At 35.0% G+C, this 20,607-nt stretch overlaps 1 protein-coding gene across 2 annotated transcripts in view; it reads left to right on the top strand.

Annotated features, from left to right (window-relative positions):
* LOC138694951 (solute carrier organic anion transporter family member 74D-like) overlaps positions 1 to 13,407 on the top strand; it is a 53,028-nt gene extending 39,621 nt beyond the window's left edge. For both annotated transcript variants that reach the window (XM_069819171.1, XM_069819170.1), the window contains exons 12-14: positions 2,064 to 2,167; positions 9,874 to 9,975; positions 11,335 to 13,407. In XM_069819171.1, coding sequence (XP_069675272.1) covers positions 2,064 to 2,167; positions 9,874 to 9,975; positions 11,335 to 11,534 — 406 coding nt within the window. In that variant the 3' untranslated portion in view covers positions 11,535 to 13,407. The remainder of the gene's footprint in view (positions 1 to 2,063; positions 2,168 to 9,873; positions 9,976 to 11,334) is intronic.
* The last annotated feature ends 7,200 nt before the right edge of the window (positions 13,408 to 20,607 follow it).

Below are 20,607 nucleotides of genomic sequence, written 5' to 3'. Positions count from 1 at the left end.
TACTCCTGGTTGAGTGTTAGACAAGGCCATATGGCCTTAACTCTGCCAGGTTAAATAAACTATTATTATTATTATTATTATTATTATTATTATTATTATTATTATTATTATTATTAACTTATTACATCTATCTAATCACCGGAGTACCTCAGGCGGTTGTGCGTTTGCCTGTTGTTTTGTAGTTCCGCCTGGTCGTGGGTTCGATTTCCGCTTGAGCTGATTATCTAATTGGAATTTTAACCTATGTCTTCCCAACTGTAAGGCAAATGTCAGTTAATCACACGGGGAATCCTCGGCCTCAACTCGCCAAATACCATCTCGCTGTCACCAATTCAATTGACGCTGAATAACATAGTTGTTGATAGAGCGTCGCTAAAAACCGAATTAAAAACCCTATCTATCCAAAAAAAATAATAATTAGTCAACAGCAGAGAGGAGTATCGCTCTCTGGACCGATGGCGAGACATACAGTACAGAAATTTTATACCATTTCTTTATCGATTCGAATTTAGAGGGAGCTTTCGAATGCTTTCGTTGTCGTGTCAATGGGGTGGAGAAGAGGAAATATGGAAGTTTTGCTAGCCGGCCGCAGGAATTGCTTCTCCAGCTGTATTTCCATGCTTGGCGGGTTGTCAGAAGAAAGCGTAAACCATCAATAAAAAAAGAGTGACATTAAGGTGCGTCATGCAGGACACTTACAGATGGTTTTCAACACTGTGAAATAAACAATGGTTATGTATGTATTTAATAATAATAATAGTAAGCTGCCCCCCATTGAGGGTAGCCCTACGGACTCAGTATATCCTCAAAAAATTATTATATATATGTAAACATAGATATTAAATTTTAAAGAAGGGAAACAAAGAATAGGGCTTGAAAAATTACAATTGCTATTAATGTGGCACCATGTGATTAATTAGGATTTGGCAGGATTTTTTTTAACACAATTATCACAGTGTCATCCCTCAGAGATGTTGGCAGAGCAAACTGCCGTCGAAATTCTTCGAAAAAAGCTGGTATAGTCCCTCGAGCACCTATGAGCAAGCCGAATACCTCAACGTGAATTAAGGCATATTTCAGCTTGAAATAGTTGACTGTAGGCTCATAGATCAACTTCTTCTCAAGGTGGACCTCGGCTGACTGATGACATTCTACTTCAAAACGTATCGTGGGGTCCACAATGATGCCCTGTTTAGTGTTAGCATTGTACGCTAAAATATCTACTCGTCTCGTTGACCCATTTTCAGCTAGACAGGAGATTTCTTCTTCTACTATCCAGCCCTTATTTCTTAATGCGGCAGCAATTTTGGATCTTACAAGATGATGTCTAGAGTTCCTCAAGAGCAATCCCTGTTCGCAGAATCCCAAGACGTGTGCTAAAGTTTCAATCTCCGGGCAGCCATGTCTGCACCGGGTACCGTCGAGAGATCTGCCGGGAACGGAACGAACAGCTGCTAAATTTGGTATACAGCCGGTGGCAGTGATATACAATAATAACATTTCAATAATGATATTAATAAAATTTACAATAATTACAGCAATAAAAAAATAAACGTAAATTTAATTCTAACTGTAATTAAACAGATGCAATAAACCTAGGACTATAAATAAAAACTACGCTATAATAACGCCTACAATAAACAAAAGTAAACTTAAGTTATAAGTACTTCTATTTCACCCAACTATTACCAACTGAAGTAATTAGATATCACCTTAATTAATTATATCTCAACTTATTTACATAACATTTTCATTAATTACATATCAACTTGATTACATGACACAACTTAGATAATTACACTGCACCTACAGTTATATTTTCAGTCTAATCTTCTCAACCTTTCCTTAAATGTATCGATTTTGAGAGGACCACCCTGAAAGATTGCCGCAGGTAAGCTGTTCCAGTCTACTATAAATCGTGCGGTTAACAAAGGAAAATTTTGCCACGTCCGTTCTTTGTTTTCCTAATGACCTAATGTGATCAGCCCTGCCTAAGTCATGATTAGCCCTGTCCTGTGTGATAACGAATATTCTGCTGAACTGTGTCGCTAATTCTTTTCCAGATGCGTGGATCAAGACGACAAATCAATGTCAATCGGCTTCACAGAGGCTCTTCTCTGTGCTCTGGCCTTCATACCAGGACCAGTAATGTTTGGAGTACTGCTAGGTAACATTCGCTATGTTCATTTTCTTTCTATTGTGTACTTTAAAGTTCAAGCCCTAGTAAAGTACAGTAGAACTTAGTTATAACGACATCCAAGGGACCTTAAACATTATGTTGTTATAAACGAGTGTCGTAGTAACCGAGATTCACATTATCAATCTAGTGAGGTGGAAAATGAAAAATAACAAACTTAGACTTATTTTGGATTTATGTATTGACTTTTAAGCCTACAATGAACATAATAAAATACACGTAGACCTACAATTATAAATACAGTATTCTGTTTTAAAATAGTTTGTTCAGTACTCACCAAACTACTTTACTTAGAAGTGAAGTAATCAGTCATTTTACTCTGTTGTCTTCTACCTGCCGAATACACACTTTCTAGGGCTAAATTACGTTCTATGTTCATAATTTCAGTTGCAATTTCACTGCTCCCTTCCCTAGCTTGATAGAACATGTTCATAATTCTAATGACTTCTAAAGCGTCACTCACTTCTTTTAGTGGCCATACTGCGTTAAAATGCGTGCACATAGTGAAAACTTCCTGTCGAAACTGATCTAATACCGCATGAATTCGGGCAGGTTGCAATGGGGTGGGGAATCCGCCTGCATTCCAGAGGTCTATGACAGAAGGAGACTGTAAAGAATTTGTCGGGATCAGATTTCAACAAAATATTTCTTAAAATACTTTGATTCTTAGAAAATCTTATTCCAAACTGAGGTTGAAAATGACGTTATATGCGAGGTAGACGCATATGCGTTTGTCGTATTAAGCAAGGTAGGAAAGCATATGTCTTGTGGGGAATTAGTTGGGACCACAGAATATTTGACGTTATAGACGAGGTGTCGCACAAAACGAGGTCGCTATAACCAAGTTCTACTGTACTTAAATCAGACTTACAGCCTGTAAAATCCACAGTTATTCTATTAAAAAATTGATGCATTCTTATCTTTAAAAAGAAATTGATTTAGCCATCTATCTATCGACCCGTTTATCAGTGTGATGTAACATCCAGAGCGATTAAATTGTTTGTGTGAAACATTAATAGAATTCGCTATCTCTCAACAATCAGAAGGTTCTGTTTATTGCATGATTATTACTTCGTACTATGGAAACTCGTACCATACAAGCGTATAACACATTAATATCACAACGATCAAATGCGTCCCTATATTCCTACTCGCGTGAAAAGACAGGTTAGGAATAAATAATATTCGAGCAGGGTTGCCAGATTGGTATAACTAAAAGTAGCGAAAGCTCGCTGGAAAAGCAGCCAAAATTCAGAAAAAGTAGCCCAATATAAATGGCAAATTTATATTTCGCGGATTATATATGTTTTGTGCCAGATCGTGCGTATTTGCTTGTTTTCCGCACAGAACCAATACGCGGTAAGTGTGAAATACCACATTCAGTATTCCCAACGTAACACACATAACAATTTCCCTCTTCTTACCGCTTAAGCGCCACATTCATTTTACTGCTTTAGGCTTTTAACATATTATTTTTAGAGACGTTTAACATAGTAATAATTATAAATTGGAAACTTACCACTGCAATTTCACCTAAATTGCAATGTTAATTATTGTTTTTAAATATCTGCAAAAATTAAGTAAAGTTTACTACTCCACGAAACTTATTGCATTCCTGATACAAGTAACATTAAGGTAGCCGTGAAAAAATCAACAAGATTCCAGATGCCGATGTTATTACTGCAATATGTTATATAAATAATATTGTTAAAATATTAAAATGAACAAATAAATCATTACATAACCTTACCGTTTGTTTTAAGTTCGCATTTATAAACTGGGGGGGAAAGAAAACGACAGACGTATATCACGGCCTGCTGGAGTATAGTAAACACAGAAAACATTTTATAGCAACAACGTTGAAGAAAGATATTTTGGTTTTCCAAAGTTGCCGTCATTAAACAGAAACCAACATGGAGATTTCATTGCAACTAATTAGAAATTCGTCTTTCAGGTATGTAATAAACGATCTTCGCACAAAATAATGTACGATACACGAACGGTATGTTTGTTTTCATGTTCTCGGAAATTAAAAAAGCTCAACTACGTTTCGCTTTTTCAATCTTTTCCTCGAACATGAAAACGTCAACATACCGCTCTTGTAACGTATATTACTATTAACTGAATCGGAATGTTTTTTTTTTTCAAGTCTCCTTTATGAGCACTTATTTGAAGTTTATAAACTTTACAATCTGCTTTATTGCTGTAGTCTTTCACATCCTGAAGCCAGTTTGAGAATGAAGTAGCGTTTAACCACCGCCTATTAAACGTTTTGGTATACTTCTCCCACTTTCCCATTTTCAACAATTACAGAACGAAATAATAAATATTTCCATTTTCACTATAATCACAAAAAAATAAACGCATAAAAAAGTTATTCACTATCACAATTTAAAAATGTTACTGTATATCACTTCTATAACAAACACAGTTCTCTTAAAATTATTTCACTATAGGACTCAGAATTGAATAATTAGCCTACATTATAATTAGAATACAAAAAAAGTAAAAAAAATTAATTCTCTAATATAACTTAAAAATTGTATATCACTTTTACAAAAGATCCTAGTTCCTAATTTAAGATTATTGTAATAAACTACATCGGCATTCACAAAAATACTAAGGCTTGAATTGGAGGAAAAACAGCAACTGATTATTATGTGCCTGCAGGCTACACTTCGCCACTGCATTTCTGCTGGCACTGGTCATGGTAAAACGAGAAAATCCCCTTACACTGGCTTGGTCATGTTACATGTACAATAAATATATATTTCGCATAGGTACATCGTTTCTCGTAGTTAAGGTGGTGGTGGAATAAAGCGAGACGTACACTGTAACAGATTTTTTCACGGAGAGGAAGACTGTTACTATACCTATTATTATTAATTTTCCACAAATTCAAATCAGAAAAAAAAAGCCCAAAAATAGCCCCGAAAATTGTCGTGTAGCCCAAAAAGTCGCAAGTAGCCCAATGGTAAAAATCAATAGCCAATTAAAATGTAAAGTAGCCCAATTGGCTACTTGTAGCCCAATCTGGCAACCCTGTATTAGAGTCGCTAGGGTGGCTATAAATGGCTCAATCCACGTCACTCAGCGAATAGGAACAGGATTTGAGGTTTTATCTAGGAGTGAACTGAAATTAATGTGAGGCGATTCCTAGATTACAGTTATAGTCCTATGAAGAAAATTAAGTCGGAGCAAAGCAAAATTTAAACATGCATGAGATAAGAGAGAGTGCCATTAATTCATAGTTTTCTGCACAAGACAGGTATTTCACTGCAAACCCAGCATTCTCTAATCTTTCCTATTTCCCGCCTTCCTCTTGGTCTCTGAATACGATCTCTGTATCTTTATGTTGTCTACCATCCGAATCTTCTTCGGAATACGCTGTTTGATTATTGAAAATATGGCCGAAAACCATAACAGGCCATTGGACCCAATACTAGAAAAAGATATGTTGATGGTGATAAATGTTGTCACATTTAAACATCCTTTATCGATAAAAGACTGTGTAGAGAATGATTAACGTGTTAATTTTAGGAATTAGCCTCAAACCTACAATGCGAAATACTCTGTGATAAGACAGAGTTCTTGTAATAATCGTGCGTCTGAATCATGGAAAGGATAACTCAATATTTATAGTGACGAAGACAAAGTTAAAGCAAATAATAACTGGTTGCACTTCCGTACTGAAAATGATATTTAAAGAACATTCACCGAATACCACGTCTAGCGACATATCAGACAGAGCAATAGAGACAGAAAGATTACGAACATCTGTGATTCAGCCAACCCGAGGAGGTTGATCTAGAGCAGCCGTGGCGAGAACGTGACTCACGAGAATTTGTGGCTCGCAGTGATAGCTGTGCATTTCGCTTGCTTCTAACCTCCGCCAACCCCCACCCTCTCACTCACTGGAGTCAAACTCCATTCCATTTGTATTTGTCTCTGACCTGCGAGTGGCATATGTCTCTCTCGAAACGATGTACGAAAGTTCCAAGTAGGATGGGAGGACGCATTTTTTTGCAGTCAATATGATGAGAATATTAAATGTATGATTTGTTCACAAGTATTACGAGGAAAACGGTTATATAACATAAAACGGCATTATACTACATGCTACTGATGAAACATTCAAAGGTTAAGTGTTATTGTTGTTGTTATCATCATCATCTCTGTACGTCGACCCTTTTTCAGCAGATGTAAGAATAATGCCGTTACCTCTTCAATTTGAACTCACTGATTTACTATGTGATGTCAAATGAAAGCTAGACGTAAGGACTTGACAAATGTTGAACTTTGAAATCTTTGCCAAAAAATAAATATCCGAAGCTTCGTTCTTTCGCTTGCTCTGTTGAAGCCATGTTTGCTACAACTTACGTTTGTGAAAAATTATTTTCAACAATTAAAATAGTAAAAACCAAATTTAGATCACGACTGACAGACAAATACCTTCGTGATCAACTACGACTGGCAGTAAATGACATAATTCCTGATTTTGAAACTCTGTCACAGAGACATTCTGAAGACAGTTAATTTTAGGTTGTGATAATGTGTCCTATGTTTTTTTTTTCATTTCTTTCTTCGTTACACGTACTAAACATTAGTTTGTAGTCTTGTACTGTATAAAACTATATTTAAGTGCCTGACGTAAGGAAAATGAAAATCCGTTAATAAGACAGACAGTTGCTTTACTTCCCCTTCGGGTGTCCGCCTCACTCCATAGGTGCTATGCACGTTGCAGGTTACACAGTGGCTCGGAGCACGATTACATTTTCGCCACCGCTGATCTAGAGAAAAGGACAATTTATGAATAAATTATCCCTTATTACAAAACATCATATAAACTCAAGGATATAGAAGTCATCGGATTAATGGTGGGCGCTAGAGGGGCCATAACAAAACAATTCGTGTCATTCTGTCATAAATTTGGAGTCTCAACAACAACAATAAAAATAAGGAAATTTCTATTATAGCTTTGAAGGGTTTTCTGCAGATTTTACGGCGACGCTTCTACTTCAATTCAAATTACAGTTGAATTGTCACATTCTATTTTTATCTGTATTTTTTTTTTTTTAATTTTCATTATGTGAAATATTATCTAGTTTATTGTAAACAAATTTCTCGTAAGACATTTTTAATGTCATCTTAAATGTTACTGTTTAACATTCTTTGTCTTTGGCAACCTCACCAAGCTGAGGAAGATTAAATATTATTATTATTATTATTATTATTATTATTATTATTATTATTATTATTATTATTATTATTATATAAATAATTGAGAACAAGGTTCTTCTCATTTTGGGTGTGATTCCATCGAGATTCTTGTAAAATAATAATTCATTCATTCATTCATGGTATGGCCTCTAAGCACGACAGAAGCGAAATTTATTTAGTTGTAAATGTGTAGTAGGTAATCATTTTAAATGTTCGTAAAAAATTAGACGAAAAATTATGGTTAAACTTAACGCTTTTATACTCAATACTAGTGGCTTGTGCAGCAAATGCTGCTGCAAACTAAGTTCGTTAGACGTTCAAATAAAAATTTTTCAGATTTATTTTCAATGAAGAATACTTGTTTTTTTGATAGTTATTTGCTTCCATAATAATGAAACATACTCCCTCTGAATGGATTTTTTTAGGCCAAATACTTTTTCTTGAACCTGTCCAATTTCAGTTTTTGAGTTTCAACGCGAAAACGCAAGTATCAATGTCAGGACGATAGCAGTAGCTATTTCAGGTCATTGTGGATTGTAAGCAAAATTAAAAAAAAAAAAATGTCAGGTTTGCTAAGCTTTCGAACAATAGCATTTTCGTATAGCTCCTGCATGTAGAACTTGAAATGTAGAGCGTAAAATCATTTTATCCTACTAAGAGATCTTGCTAAAATGATCTGGAGACTACAAAATTTTCTAGGCCTCTTATTTTATCAGTAAGTAATACCTTTTGATCTTTCCTTAGGAACTGCCGCCATTAAGTATATGAAAAAGACCCAACTCCACTGGGTTAATAAGTATAAAAATATTTGATTTTTAATAACAATATTATTATCTTACGTAAGTTTTGTAGTTATATATAGCAGCCACTCAGTAAATTATAGAAATGACGATCTAAATTAAGATACTCTCTACATTTACTTACATAACCTCAAAACGTTTCACTTTCATGTCATCAATATAGCATCAATATTATGTACAATTAATGAACAATATACGCATCATGATATTAACTATAATAATATTTAATTTCTAATGGTAATAATGTCATCAAACCACCTCAAGTTTCGTAGATTTGAATATCCAATACACAGCTGTACTCAGAAAATTATACACTGCAGAATCAGTTTTTAATAACAAATTGAATCGAGCTCTAAATATGTCGGCAATCCTGCAGGTCATGGCCTTCGTGTAATAGCCTATTGTTTATTGCAGTGTGTGTTTTGTTCTGAAATTCAATCAAGTCGGCCGTGATTCAATAAAATTAGTTCTCAAAGCTGACAATAGATGGATTTTGGAAAATAGGAAAATTATGTAGGAAAATTGACATTTCACTGAAAACTACTACTTTTCCGAAAAACTTTGGATGCCAAACATGAAAATGAGGGGTCACTCATTAAAATTCGTTCAGCCGTTTTCCCGTAATTTCCATTACCAGTTCAAATTATATATATATATAGATTTTAAGACTGAAACAGTTATTACTTTATGATAGCTAACATAATACATGAAAATTCTATTTACAATTATTCCAAATAATATTTGACAAACATTTTTATTTGATTTAAGATTTTATACGGTGAACTATAAATTAATTGTAAAATACTGACACCATTTGGATCAGGCATTGCACTTATTTTTTGTTGATAGCAGTGTAGGAACAGTCACTAAATCGTTGACACTTTGTAACTGAACTGCAGAAGAGAGGTTAGAAAATGTATTTTTTCGTATCCTGCATTCTCTCACTCGTTCCAGCTTTTTTTGACTAAATTTTCTGCAGTGTATTTGCACGTTTTCGTTCAAGCAACTCACTCGTTCGTTTAGCCCCTGACTTCGACATATTTCCTAGCAAAAAAGCTTCTCAACAACGTACGTAATTTCACTCAATGGTTTAGATTGTACAACATCACAACACTACACAGAAGACGCACTGTCTGACACCTGCACTAATTTGTGTAAATTGGTGGCAAACTGCAAACATCAGCACCTTTATTTACGCGAAAACATAGCAATGTACACAATCCTGTAGCAACAACACGAAAAGCCCTCTTTAAACGTCAGTCGCAGAATTTTGTATCATAGCATTCGACTCGTACATTTGCTAAAGTAGTTTCACTTCAAAAATTAGTATTAAGGAAGAAGTCCCAACTCTGCTTTTGTCAGCATTTGCAAGTTTTGGCCATGATCACTTGGAATATCTTTTCATTAAGGTATTCGTACGCATAAGACAGTTTTAAAACTAATTTACACATTCGAAAAGCCAATAAATATAGTTTCATGTAAAATGGCAAATAAGTATTTAATTTGTGTCAGATGTGTAAATATATCTAATATTTAGTTTTAATACACCAACAGTAGGTAATCTAACTAGCGAAGTTTAACGATTATCCGTAAATTACGGACTCTAGTGATAGCGCAACATCAGGACATGGCATTTTATCAATGGATATGTTTCAGATTCAGCGTGCCTCGTATGGGGGCAAACGTGTGGGGAGTCCGGCAACTGCTGGCTGTACAACGGACAAAAATTGGGCTACCTTGTTAATTTCACTGCTACAGGTATGTCAAATGTCCAGGTTACCAGGTGACGATAGGAAGCAAAATATGTTAGAGCAAATGAATGAGATGTATAAACAATTGACTACTCTTTTCAAACGTATGTCAAAGTGTTATTATCCAGGTTGCCAGGTGACAATATAAAAGAAAAAGATGTGAGAGCAAATGAAATAGATGTATAAACAATTGAATAGTCTTCCAAATTTAACTATCATAATACAGTGTTGCCTTCTGAAATTTCAAAGAGAGGATTGGGGTGATGAAAGGGTGAAACATAAAATGCAATTAACAATGATTCTGAACCTCCTCCTCAATATTTCAATGGACGTGCTTTTTTCTTTAAATTAAATTAATTGAATTAAAAAGTTATTAAATTTGGATTGGGAAGTTTTCAAATTAAAGTCTGGTATAACGCTTTATTTCGAACTAAGTAGGATGGGTTGGGGTAATTTGGGTATAAAAACAGCCATTTTTAAATAATTTCAAAGGAAAAAATTGTTCCGAGGCCGGGTATCGATCCCGGGACCTATGGTTGAACGTACCAGCGCTCTGCCAACTGAGCTACCCGGGAACTCTACCCGACACCGTCTCAACTTTTCCCTTTACATCCACACAACTCGCGTGGGCTGACGAAACGCCAGAGACCCACATCGAGTGCACACAAACTTTGTGTAACTTGAAATTGTGGTTTTCTGTTAACGTACACAGTGACATATATATTATGCAAATCTAATCTTTCAGGTAAAGCTTCCTGTAAAGCAGATTTGAATAATTTCAAGGGAAAAATTGTTCCGGGGCCGGGTATCGATCCCGGGACCTCTGGTTGAACGTACCAGCGCTCTGCCAACTGAGCTACCCGGGAACTCTACCCGACACCGTCTTAAGTTTTCCCTTTATATCCACACAACTCGCGTGGGCTGACGAAACGCCAGAGACCCACATCGAGTGCACACAAACTCTGTGTGACTTGAAATTGTGTTTTTCTGTTAACGTACACAGTGACGTATATATTATGCAAATCTAATCTTTCAGGTAAAGCTTCCTGTAAAGCCCCGGAACAATTTTTCCCTTGAAATTATTCAAATCTGCTTTACAACAACAACGACCAGTTCTGAAGATGACCCATAAATAGATCGAAACATGTAAACGAGGTACGTTGAAATTTAACACAGGGAAGTCTTACCATACATCTTCCGAAAACAATTGAACTGACTGGGGGACAAATATAATATCACTTACTAGTTTTGATCAACATAAAACCATAAATGTAATTCGATCGTCTTTGAGCATCAATGACCTTAGTGAATGACTGAAAAACGTTAAAGTGGAGTTATCGTACTAAGAGTGATTGTTATGTTGCAGGGTGTCTCACTATCGGCACCATGCTGGACATGGGTGTTTGGTACTACGTGAAAGATCTGCAGATCTATGACCAGAAAGAAGAGAAACAGAAAAAAACTGAAGAGACAAGCAATGGAAAGCAAGTAAAACACGAAGGAGAGTATCAAGAAGTGAAGGAAACAGATGAAGTCTCAGAACGAACTCCTTCGAACTCCACGTAGGATCGGAATGCGATGAAGATTACAATCAAAGAGGAGGGTGGAACTTTAGAGAGATTTAACACTACCGGCAATTTATCGCGGAATAGTGGTTACACTTATACACCTTACGTTCACAGACAATTGAAACCGGTGATTCTCAACCTAGGAGATATGACAGACATTTATGGGATGGGTTTAAAAGTCGCGGGAAAATGCAAGTAATTCACGAAGCTATATGTATTGGAATTTATTCCTTATATTACTTCGAGTAAAAAAATTAATATGAAAATAACACCGATTCCAATTGCTTGTAAAGATATAATAGACTACAATATTTAGGATCTTATAATAGTACATTATGCAACGAGCCTATAATGGTAGTAATTAAGACGCGAGTATGTTTATGAAACGAGCGCAAGTGAGTTTCATAATTTTCATACTGGCGTCTTAATTACCATTATAGTCAAGTTTCATACGACTTTTTATGCTCGACCATATTTCTAACTTGAAATTATTCATAAGTATTCACGTTATTCTTGTCTGACTGAGGAGCGGAACTGACCTTGTGCAATACCTCGTAAATTGTGAAATGTGCGCAGACGCGAAAGTATTGATTTTTTCCGAGAAACAAATGTGTCGCGCTAGTTGTCTTTCGATTGCATATCCGAGAATAATCGATACATGCGCTTTCATATTGCTACAATGGTATTTTCTGATTGGTGGAACACCTGAAATTTAATGAATAGGTGTACTTTAATGAAGTCCATTAAAGGGCTGCTACCAGGTGTATAATTACTACATTTCGGCATGGTCGAGCATAAAAATATTAATTATACATAATTATATACACACACACACACGAGTATACAGGACGTTTCCGGGCTAGTGTTACAAACTTTCAGGGATGATGGCGAAGGGCACATGCATCAATTTGAGATAAGGAATCCTGGTCCGGAAATGACTGAGTCGAAATTTATAAGCAAAAATAGTTGTGTGGAAATGGAACTGTAATTTGGCACCACGTGCCCTCCTTCCCTTAACCTTGAGAACAGTCGTGGAAAGATGGTATGGGCTGGATGTCTCCTACGTGGGTACTAGTCCCGATACAATCTGTGAGCTTGTCTACTGTTCCCATTGGCTCATCCGTATTGGAAAATCAGGTCTGCTTATTCCGCTCTCGTGTACTCCTCCATTTCACTAGGATTGATCGACTGGACACTGCAACTTGTACATATACACTGCTGTCTACAGACGTGCATATCAGGACCGATCATGTCCGTTACACATTACGCTATCTGCATTGCTTTAGTGTAGTTTCCTGTCCCCACCCCTCAGACAGCGCATTAAATGGAATACTGTAAGTAGACAACGTAAACAACGTCAGATGAATACAGTATGTGTAAGCTGTACAGATAAATACACATAAATAAGGTGTACAGAGTAATAAAATTATTTCATTTCCACATAACTATTTTTGCTTGTAACTTTCGACTCGGCCATTTCCGGACCAGGGATCCTTACCTCAAATTGATACATGTGCCCTTCCCCATCGTCCCTGAAAGTTTGTAACAATAGCCCGGAAACATTCTGTATATAGGGTAGTTTAGGATATCTCTCGTCACGCTAAGGAAAAATGTAAATTTTGGAAACAATTTAAGCAAATTTTATTCTAATTTTTCCCGTAATATGTATTGATATGTTTTTTGTACATTTCACATATCTGGTGCCAACGTAACTATTTTATACCACTATATTTAAAAAAAATACAAATTGATGCCGAAGTCGAATTCTCCCCCAATGGGGAAATTTCGACGTAGTATGACACGCATGTTTTTTGCGGACTATCAAGTTGTGCTGAATGACGTGCGAGTAGCAGAGTCGCAAAAAAGTAGGAAGTATGTAGACATTCACAACCGTACCCATGTTCAAATTAAATTTTTAATCCACAGTTTTCCAAAAAAAAAAAAAAAAAAAAAACCGCATTCCTAATTGTTGGCATAACCTAGTGAAACACCCTGTGTAACCATATTATTTAAAAACTTCGTCCCTAATTGTCGGAATAACTTAGTGAATCACCCTGCATACGTATATTATTTAAACAATTGGCGTGGTCTAGTAACAGCGAGCTGGACTCATGCTCCGGGCTACGGACAGTCGTGGATTCGAAACTCGCTTATGCTTATTGCTGTAACATGAGAACGGTTGCTATTTTATGTTTCAGTAATCTGTAAATACATTCCAGAAGGATGGGAGTTCCGACCACATTAGGTCTCAATGTTCCAAGCACTGTGAACGCAACACAATTCGAATATTGAGGCTAATCTCTCCCAAAGAGTTCTATGTCATTTTATAAGAACCAATGAAATAAAATTATCTGTTAGTAAATATTGAATAAACAAATGCCGTTTACTGCAAGATAATGAGCTAAATGCGTGTTGTGTTTTATAGAATTTGAAAATGTAGCTAACATCAGTTCAACTCCGTTTTCGCGTTCTATTATAGTGTTTGGGGATCTCCGAATTACAAGTCCATAATGTTATGGTACCGCACGTTTAAAAAAAGCTAGTCTGTTAACATGCCACGCATTGGTGGGCGTAGGCGTGTTCTCGAAACCGAAGCTGTTGTTAGCACTGTTATAAGAGCGAGTACAAAGATACTCGGTTGTTTTTGTTATTGTTCTTGAATGAATAAAGATAGAATAATTTTCAAATTTCCTCAGAATAGTGTCAAGTTCATTTTTTCTATAAAGAAAAGCTGTGAATGTTGGGCAGTCTAGCAGTAATTAGTGTGTTAATGAGGAGGGCTATTATGATATGCTGGAAGGGCTATTATGATATTACATTTACAATGAAAAAATTGACAAAGTTGATAAATTTTATAACATGAAGTAATTTATAACATCTTGAGGAGTGTTTCATAATTTCTCATCTCTTGAGGAATGTTTGAATTGCCAAGTTGGCATGGCACCTACAACATAATATAAGTTAAAAAATATACATATAGTCATTTTTACATAATTACCTAACAATATTAGTTAATAGTCATTCTTCTTACTGTTAAAATTTAATGACACAAATTTGGAAAATACACTAATGTTTATTCAAAGACGTATTTTAATTTATTTTACCAATACAAACTGTATCATAATTTTCTCAATCTATTTTCTTACACAAAAAAATATTTGGACATACAGTAATTTTCTAGCATTGGCAGCAAGTGAAGAAGTTTCAATAAATTGTATAAATTTTTATGCGGAAAAAGAATTAATTATAAGAATTACTAAATCTTAGTTAATTTTAATTTGATTTCAACCAAACTTTTACAAGTGACACATTAAGCATCTGTGTTATCACAATAGCCTTACTTTATTGCGCTGTAAAATATGGCCAGATTTATAACACTGTATCAGAATAGCCCTCTAGGTGTACCACAATAGCCCATATAGAAGGCTATTCATTCATTCATTCATTCATTTAGTCTTCTGCCCAAGGGCAGATCTTTCACTTCAAAGCCAGTTTTCTCCAATCTTTCCTATTTTCTGCCTTCATCTTTGTCTCCTCATACGATCCATATATCTTAATGTCGTCTATCATCTGGTATCTTATGATACACAAATAGACAACATAGAAGGCCATTATGATACACTGGTATTGTTTTAATTTTGTCCATTACTATAAATAAAGTGTAATATGAAACTAGTAGGCGATATATGCAATGGAGGGGAAAACGAACTGGCCACCCTGCCCCATTATCTCTTGGCCTATTTGCCTCATAAGTGGTGACTTCTTGGTATCACTTGCGGGGTCCAGACCTGTTTCGGACAGTTGACTAAACAACAAATACAAATAAAAAAAATAACCCCAAGTCATTCAGACAAGTCTAAAGTCGCACATGACTTAATTTTTCAGTTTTGTATAATATGCTTTCATGGAAAAATTACAGCAAAATATTGATTTTTTGTATCATAATAGCCCCACTTGAACCTTAAATATTACTTAACAGCCTCCGTTATACTGTTAATAATGTAATACAAAAAATGTAGCGTATAAACTGTGGCCATTTCAACAGCAATTCGTTCATGTAATTATCGACCAAGGTAAGAGGTGAGTGATTATAATATCAATACGGTTATAAAACTAAACAAAATCAGTAAATTAAAAATAATTTCGAAATATGTATGATATGACTTTCTCGTGTTAAATTCTATCGTACCTGGTTTACATGTTTCGATCTATTATTGGTCTTCTTCAGAACTGATCGTTGCTGGTCTTGGCACCTCTTGTTTTGTTTCCTGTGGGGGTGTGTTTGTGTAGTGTAATGTGGAGTCAAAGAGTGTGTGTGTTCTGAAATTGAGTTGTGTGTTGAGAATTTCATTAGGGTGTGTTTTTGTGTGTCTGTATATTTCATATTGTTCTGGTGTGTTTAGTTTCTGGCTTTTTGGTTGGATGTGTAGAATTTCCATGTCTGTATTGATGTCTCTGTAGGTGAGGTTAGCATTTGTGATGTGTTCTGCATATGTGAAAGTGTTTTGTCATTGTGTTAAGGTTGACGCTCACTGGCACGAACCGACCGGAACGGAAATCTACAGCAGTCCGTCTTCCGCGGAAGCTCTGACGCTCACTGCTCGGAATATTCCGGTACAGTCGACAGGTAGTCTGGTTTAAACATGGAGTGGGATAGCAGTTCCGAAGATTATTTTATTTTACTGAGTCTTTAGCTGATGAGGAAGGAAAAAAGAAAAGAAAAAAGAAAATATGGGTCCATAACTAGAGCCCGGATTTTATGTAATGTGAAAATGAGAACTATGTAGACTACATAAATATGAAGCTAAAAAAGTATGTAGATAAATATGTAATAAATAAAAAAAAGTTGGTAATTTAAAATCTAAGCTTTATTAGATGTATTTGTGCACACTAATAAAAAATTACAGGTGCACATGTGATTGAACCTCATTGTTTGGAGGCGCAATTAATAATTGAATATTTTTACATATTTTCTGCCGTCATTGATCGTCTCGTCAACGGCAACCCATACGTAGGAATCATCAAGTCCATCTCTAATCGTTTCCATTGTGTCAGTGTAGCAGGAGTTCAAATATTTTTTCCGGAGTGTTGATTCATGAGAAATACTGAAGTTCCAGTATTTGCGTAGGAATGCTTGGAACTTTGGAACTCCAAGTTTATACCACTGTATATGTTTGCAGCAACCATTGCCATGCACAAATTTTTATTAAATTCACTTGTAGAAGACGAATGTTTCAGCACCACTTGTGTAAGAAGAACTTTTTCTTTTCGACGGAGCACGTTTTTTATTTCTCACATGAAGTTCAATTTTTAAATGCTATTCTAATTGTGACTTCATGGAGCACCCAATGCGTTTGTCACACACTTTGGACTGCATGATTTTACCATTTTAGTAAAGGAATCTTCAATTGAAATCCAGTCTTTTAACTTGGATGCGAATGGCAGTAGGCTTGCTATTATATTACCTGATGTCAAAATAAGTTTCTTAAAAAAAAACAGAAAAAACTATTGTTTTCTTTTAGAGCAACTGATTCATTCTTTCCTTCACTACTACCATTCGCATTGGTATTTGTACCTACTTTACCGTTACTTCTCAAGGGATACAAACTATTAGCATTGCAAAGAGATGTCCATTTTTTGACAGAATACGTTATTATTTTCAATTATCAAATTATATTTATGCACTAGAGACGAAGGGATAAGCTTTATAAACAATTTTAAAAATAACTTAATCATTACGTAGAGAGAAAATTAGTGAAAAAATGTATATATTCTTTCAAAATATGCAATATCCTTCAAAATATTTTAAAATATATAATATATGCCAAAATATTTATTATGCACCAAAATATGTAAAAACATTTAAAACTTCGAAATAATGATCCCTTTCGTTAATCTTCGATGATACTTACCCATTAGAATTCTACGAAATGTTTATTTGGCCATTATTCAGTCTACCATTCAATATGGTATAATTGTTTGGGGTGGAAGTACAAAAATTAATCTTAGTTCGTTAAATTTACTACAAAAACGAATAATTAAAATTTGTTTGAAGAAACTTTTCGATTATCCAACTAAATTAATTTATTCTGAATTTAATGTATTTAATATTGAACAAATTTATAAGCATACGCTGTTAAAATTTTATCATAAAAATCGTAATAAGTTTGTATTACAGACACATAATTATGACACAAGACGAAATATTAATTCAACATTAATAGAACCTAAATGTCTCACATCTGCTGGTCTAAAGCATAGCATTAATTTTGGCCCTCGGTTGTACAATGCTTTAACTAAATTACACCCAGAACTTCTAACATGTAACCCACTAACATATAACAAGAAAATTAGAAACGTGTTAACATCTTCAATTTGATTAAATAAATTTATAGCCTATGTGTATGAATTAATCAACCTATATTATATTTGTATTCTATAATTTTGAAATATATATATATATATATATATATATATATATATATATACATATTGTCCTACTTTTCACGTGCGATATTATTCTTCTCTAGTGTTAATATTATATTATATAATTCCATTGCCGCTATAATTTAAATTTTAGTTCCTATTTTATTTTACTTATTTATTTTTATTATTTTTTCTGCATTTCTCTTATATTAATATTGTATTATATAATTTCTGTAACTGTAATTTTAATTTTATTTCCTATTTTATTTTATATTCTCTTACAGGCCTATTAATATTATATCTTAACTGCGATCGAACACGAGCGCTGCTCATTCGGTCTCAAATTTTGTTAATACTACTGTATCTCCTTTTTATATTGATGGTATTATTTTATTTCTATTTGTCTTGTTTGTTTGTAATTATATTCTTTATTCTGTATATTTAAATTTAAATTTAAATTTAATACGATTCGCGGACTTTTAGCTTTCCTTATAGCTACATATGTAGGAACAGAATATGTAATTACATACAATCCGGGCTCTAGTCATAACAATATAAAAAAGTGTTTTGATTAATTTAACCATCTTTGCCCACATTTGTGTAAAGATCGAGTAATGGTTTTTTTTAGTACTTTCGTATGAGCGAAGAAAAATGTTTAAAATTTCATCTGTTATTAGCATCTCAAATAATGAAGGGAAACATCACATTTCTAAGGCCAATCAGCACAGAAGCGCGATTAGCACTGTTAAAATTAACTTTTCATCACCTATTTTAAGAATAATCTGTCTGGACAACGCACCAGCACATGTTGAGTGGGAAAGTACTGAGAACAGCCAACACACTTTTCTCCGAAGACCAGCGAAGACATACGAAAGCAGCCGATCGTCATCGGAAATTCCGCTAGGGTCGTGTCGCGAGAACCCTGTCCGTCAGGACCGGCAGCCGGTTGCTTCCGTTCGGACAAGTGAGCGTTTACCGTTTAAAATACATGCATACGTCTCTCGCAGAATATTTCCGGTTCGTTCCGTTCCGGTCGGTTCGTGCCAGTGAGCGTCAACCTTTATGGCTGTGATGTGTTCTTTGTAACGTGTTTGAAACGATCTGCCTGTCTGTCCTATGTAGAAATTGTTGCAGGTGTTACATTTGAGTTTGTATACGCCTGTGTGGTTGTATTTGTTTGTTTGTGTTGTTTGTGTGTTGAGATGTTTTTGTAGAGTGTTATTTGTTCTGTATGCGATGTTGTAATTTAATTTCTTGAATGAGGTTGCAATCTTGTGGGTGTTTTTTGTTTTCGTATGTTAGTGTGATGTATTTTTTGTGTTCTTGTGTTTGAGTTGTATTCTTATGTTTTTTGTGGTTATGTTTTGTCTTACGTATTATGTTGTCTAATATGTTAGGGTTGTATCCGTTTCTTGTGCTATGTATTTGACTGTGTTTAGTTCTTCGTTGTAATCCTGTTGGTTCATTGGTATGTTGAGTAGTCTGTGTACCACTGTTCGGAATGCAGCATGTTTGTGTTGTGTGGGGTGGTTGGATGTGTTGTGTATGTGTGTTGTTGTTGTGGGTTTTCTGTATACTTTGAATTGTGTTTGTTGTCTACTTTTGTTATTGTGATGTCTAGAAAATGTATGGATTTGTTGTTTTCAATTTCCAATGTGTAGTGTAGCTTTGGGTGTATTTTGTTTATGTGTTGATGTAGGTTTTGGATCTGTCTTTTGTTTTCTTTGTATAGCATTAGTATGTCATCTACGTATTTGTGCCAATATAATATGTTGTCTGCGTACTTGTTGTCTTTGTTTAGTATGTATGTCTGTTCTATGTGGTGTAAGAATATTTCAGCTAGTATGCTGGAAATGGGTGATCCCATGGGTAGGCCTTCGGTTTGTGTGTAATATTTGTTATTGTATGTGAAGTAGTTTTGTTTTGTGATGATGTCTGTGGTGTGGATGATTTCTTTGATTTGTTCTTGTGGTGTGTTTTTGAGCATTTGTTCTAGTATCTGTAGTGTATCTTTTATGGGTATGTTTGTGTATAGGTTAGTTATGTCGAAAGCTGCTAATGTTGTACTGTGTGGGATATGTTTGTCTTTTATTTTATTTACTATGTCTATGTTGTTTTTTATTGTTGTTTGTTTTTCGAATGTTAACAAGGTACGTGAAAATTTAACACAGCAATTTCTTATCATACATATTCCGAAGTGACACAGTGTAAAAAGTTGTGTAATCAAGATGTAAAATCAGTAAGTTAAAAATAATTACTAAGACATTACTATGATGTGCCGAAGTACATACTGTATGGAGTTTCAGTTCAGTAACACTGCGTTTCCAAATGGTGAAAAATCGGTAGAACGAAGAAAAATTCTCTTCGTTCTACCAATTCTTCACCATTAAAAATAATTGTTTGAATGGAGAAATTTCCCGCAGAATTTTCATCAATAGGCCTTAAGCACAAATAATCGGACTGCAATGTGGGTAAATGATACAAGACTGTCTTTGACACGGCATACCTCAAGGGACTCTCTGCAAGAGCTACGCTTCCACTTATCTGCCCGGAATCGCAACCATAGATGGAGGCGCTGCTCTTCAGTCACAGCGAAGGGCCGGCCATTAGAAATGATCAATTTCCAAATAGTGTGTGCAGTTACA

This window comes from Periplaneta americana, chromosome 2 (genome assembly GCF_040183065.1).
Source record: "Periplaneta americana isolate PAMFEO1 chromosome 2, P.americana_PAMFEO1_priV1, whole genome shotgun sequence".
NCBI lineage: Eukaryota > Metazoa > Arthropoda > Insecta > Blattodea > Blattidae > Periplaneta > Periplaneta americana.
Note: the sequence above shows the minus strand (reverse complement) of the source record. Positions and strands in the feature narration are given on the sequence as shown.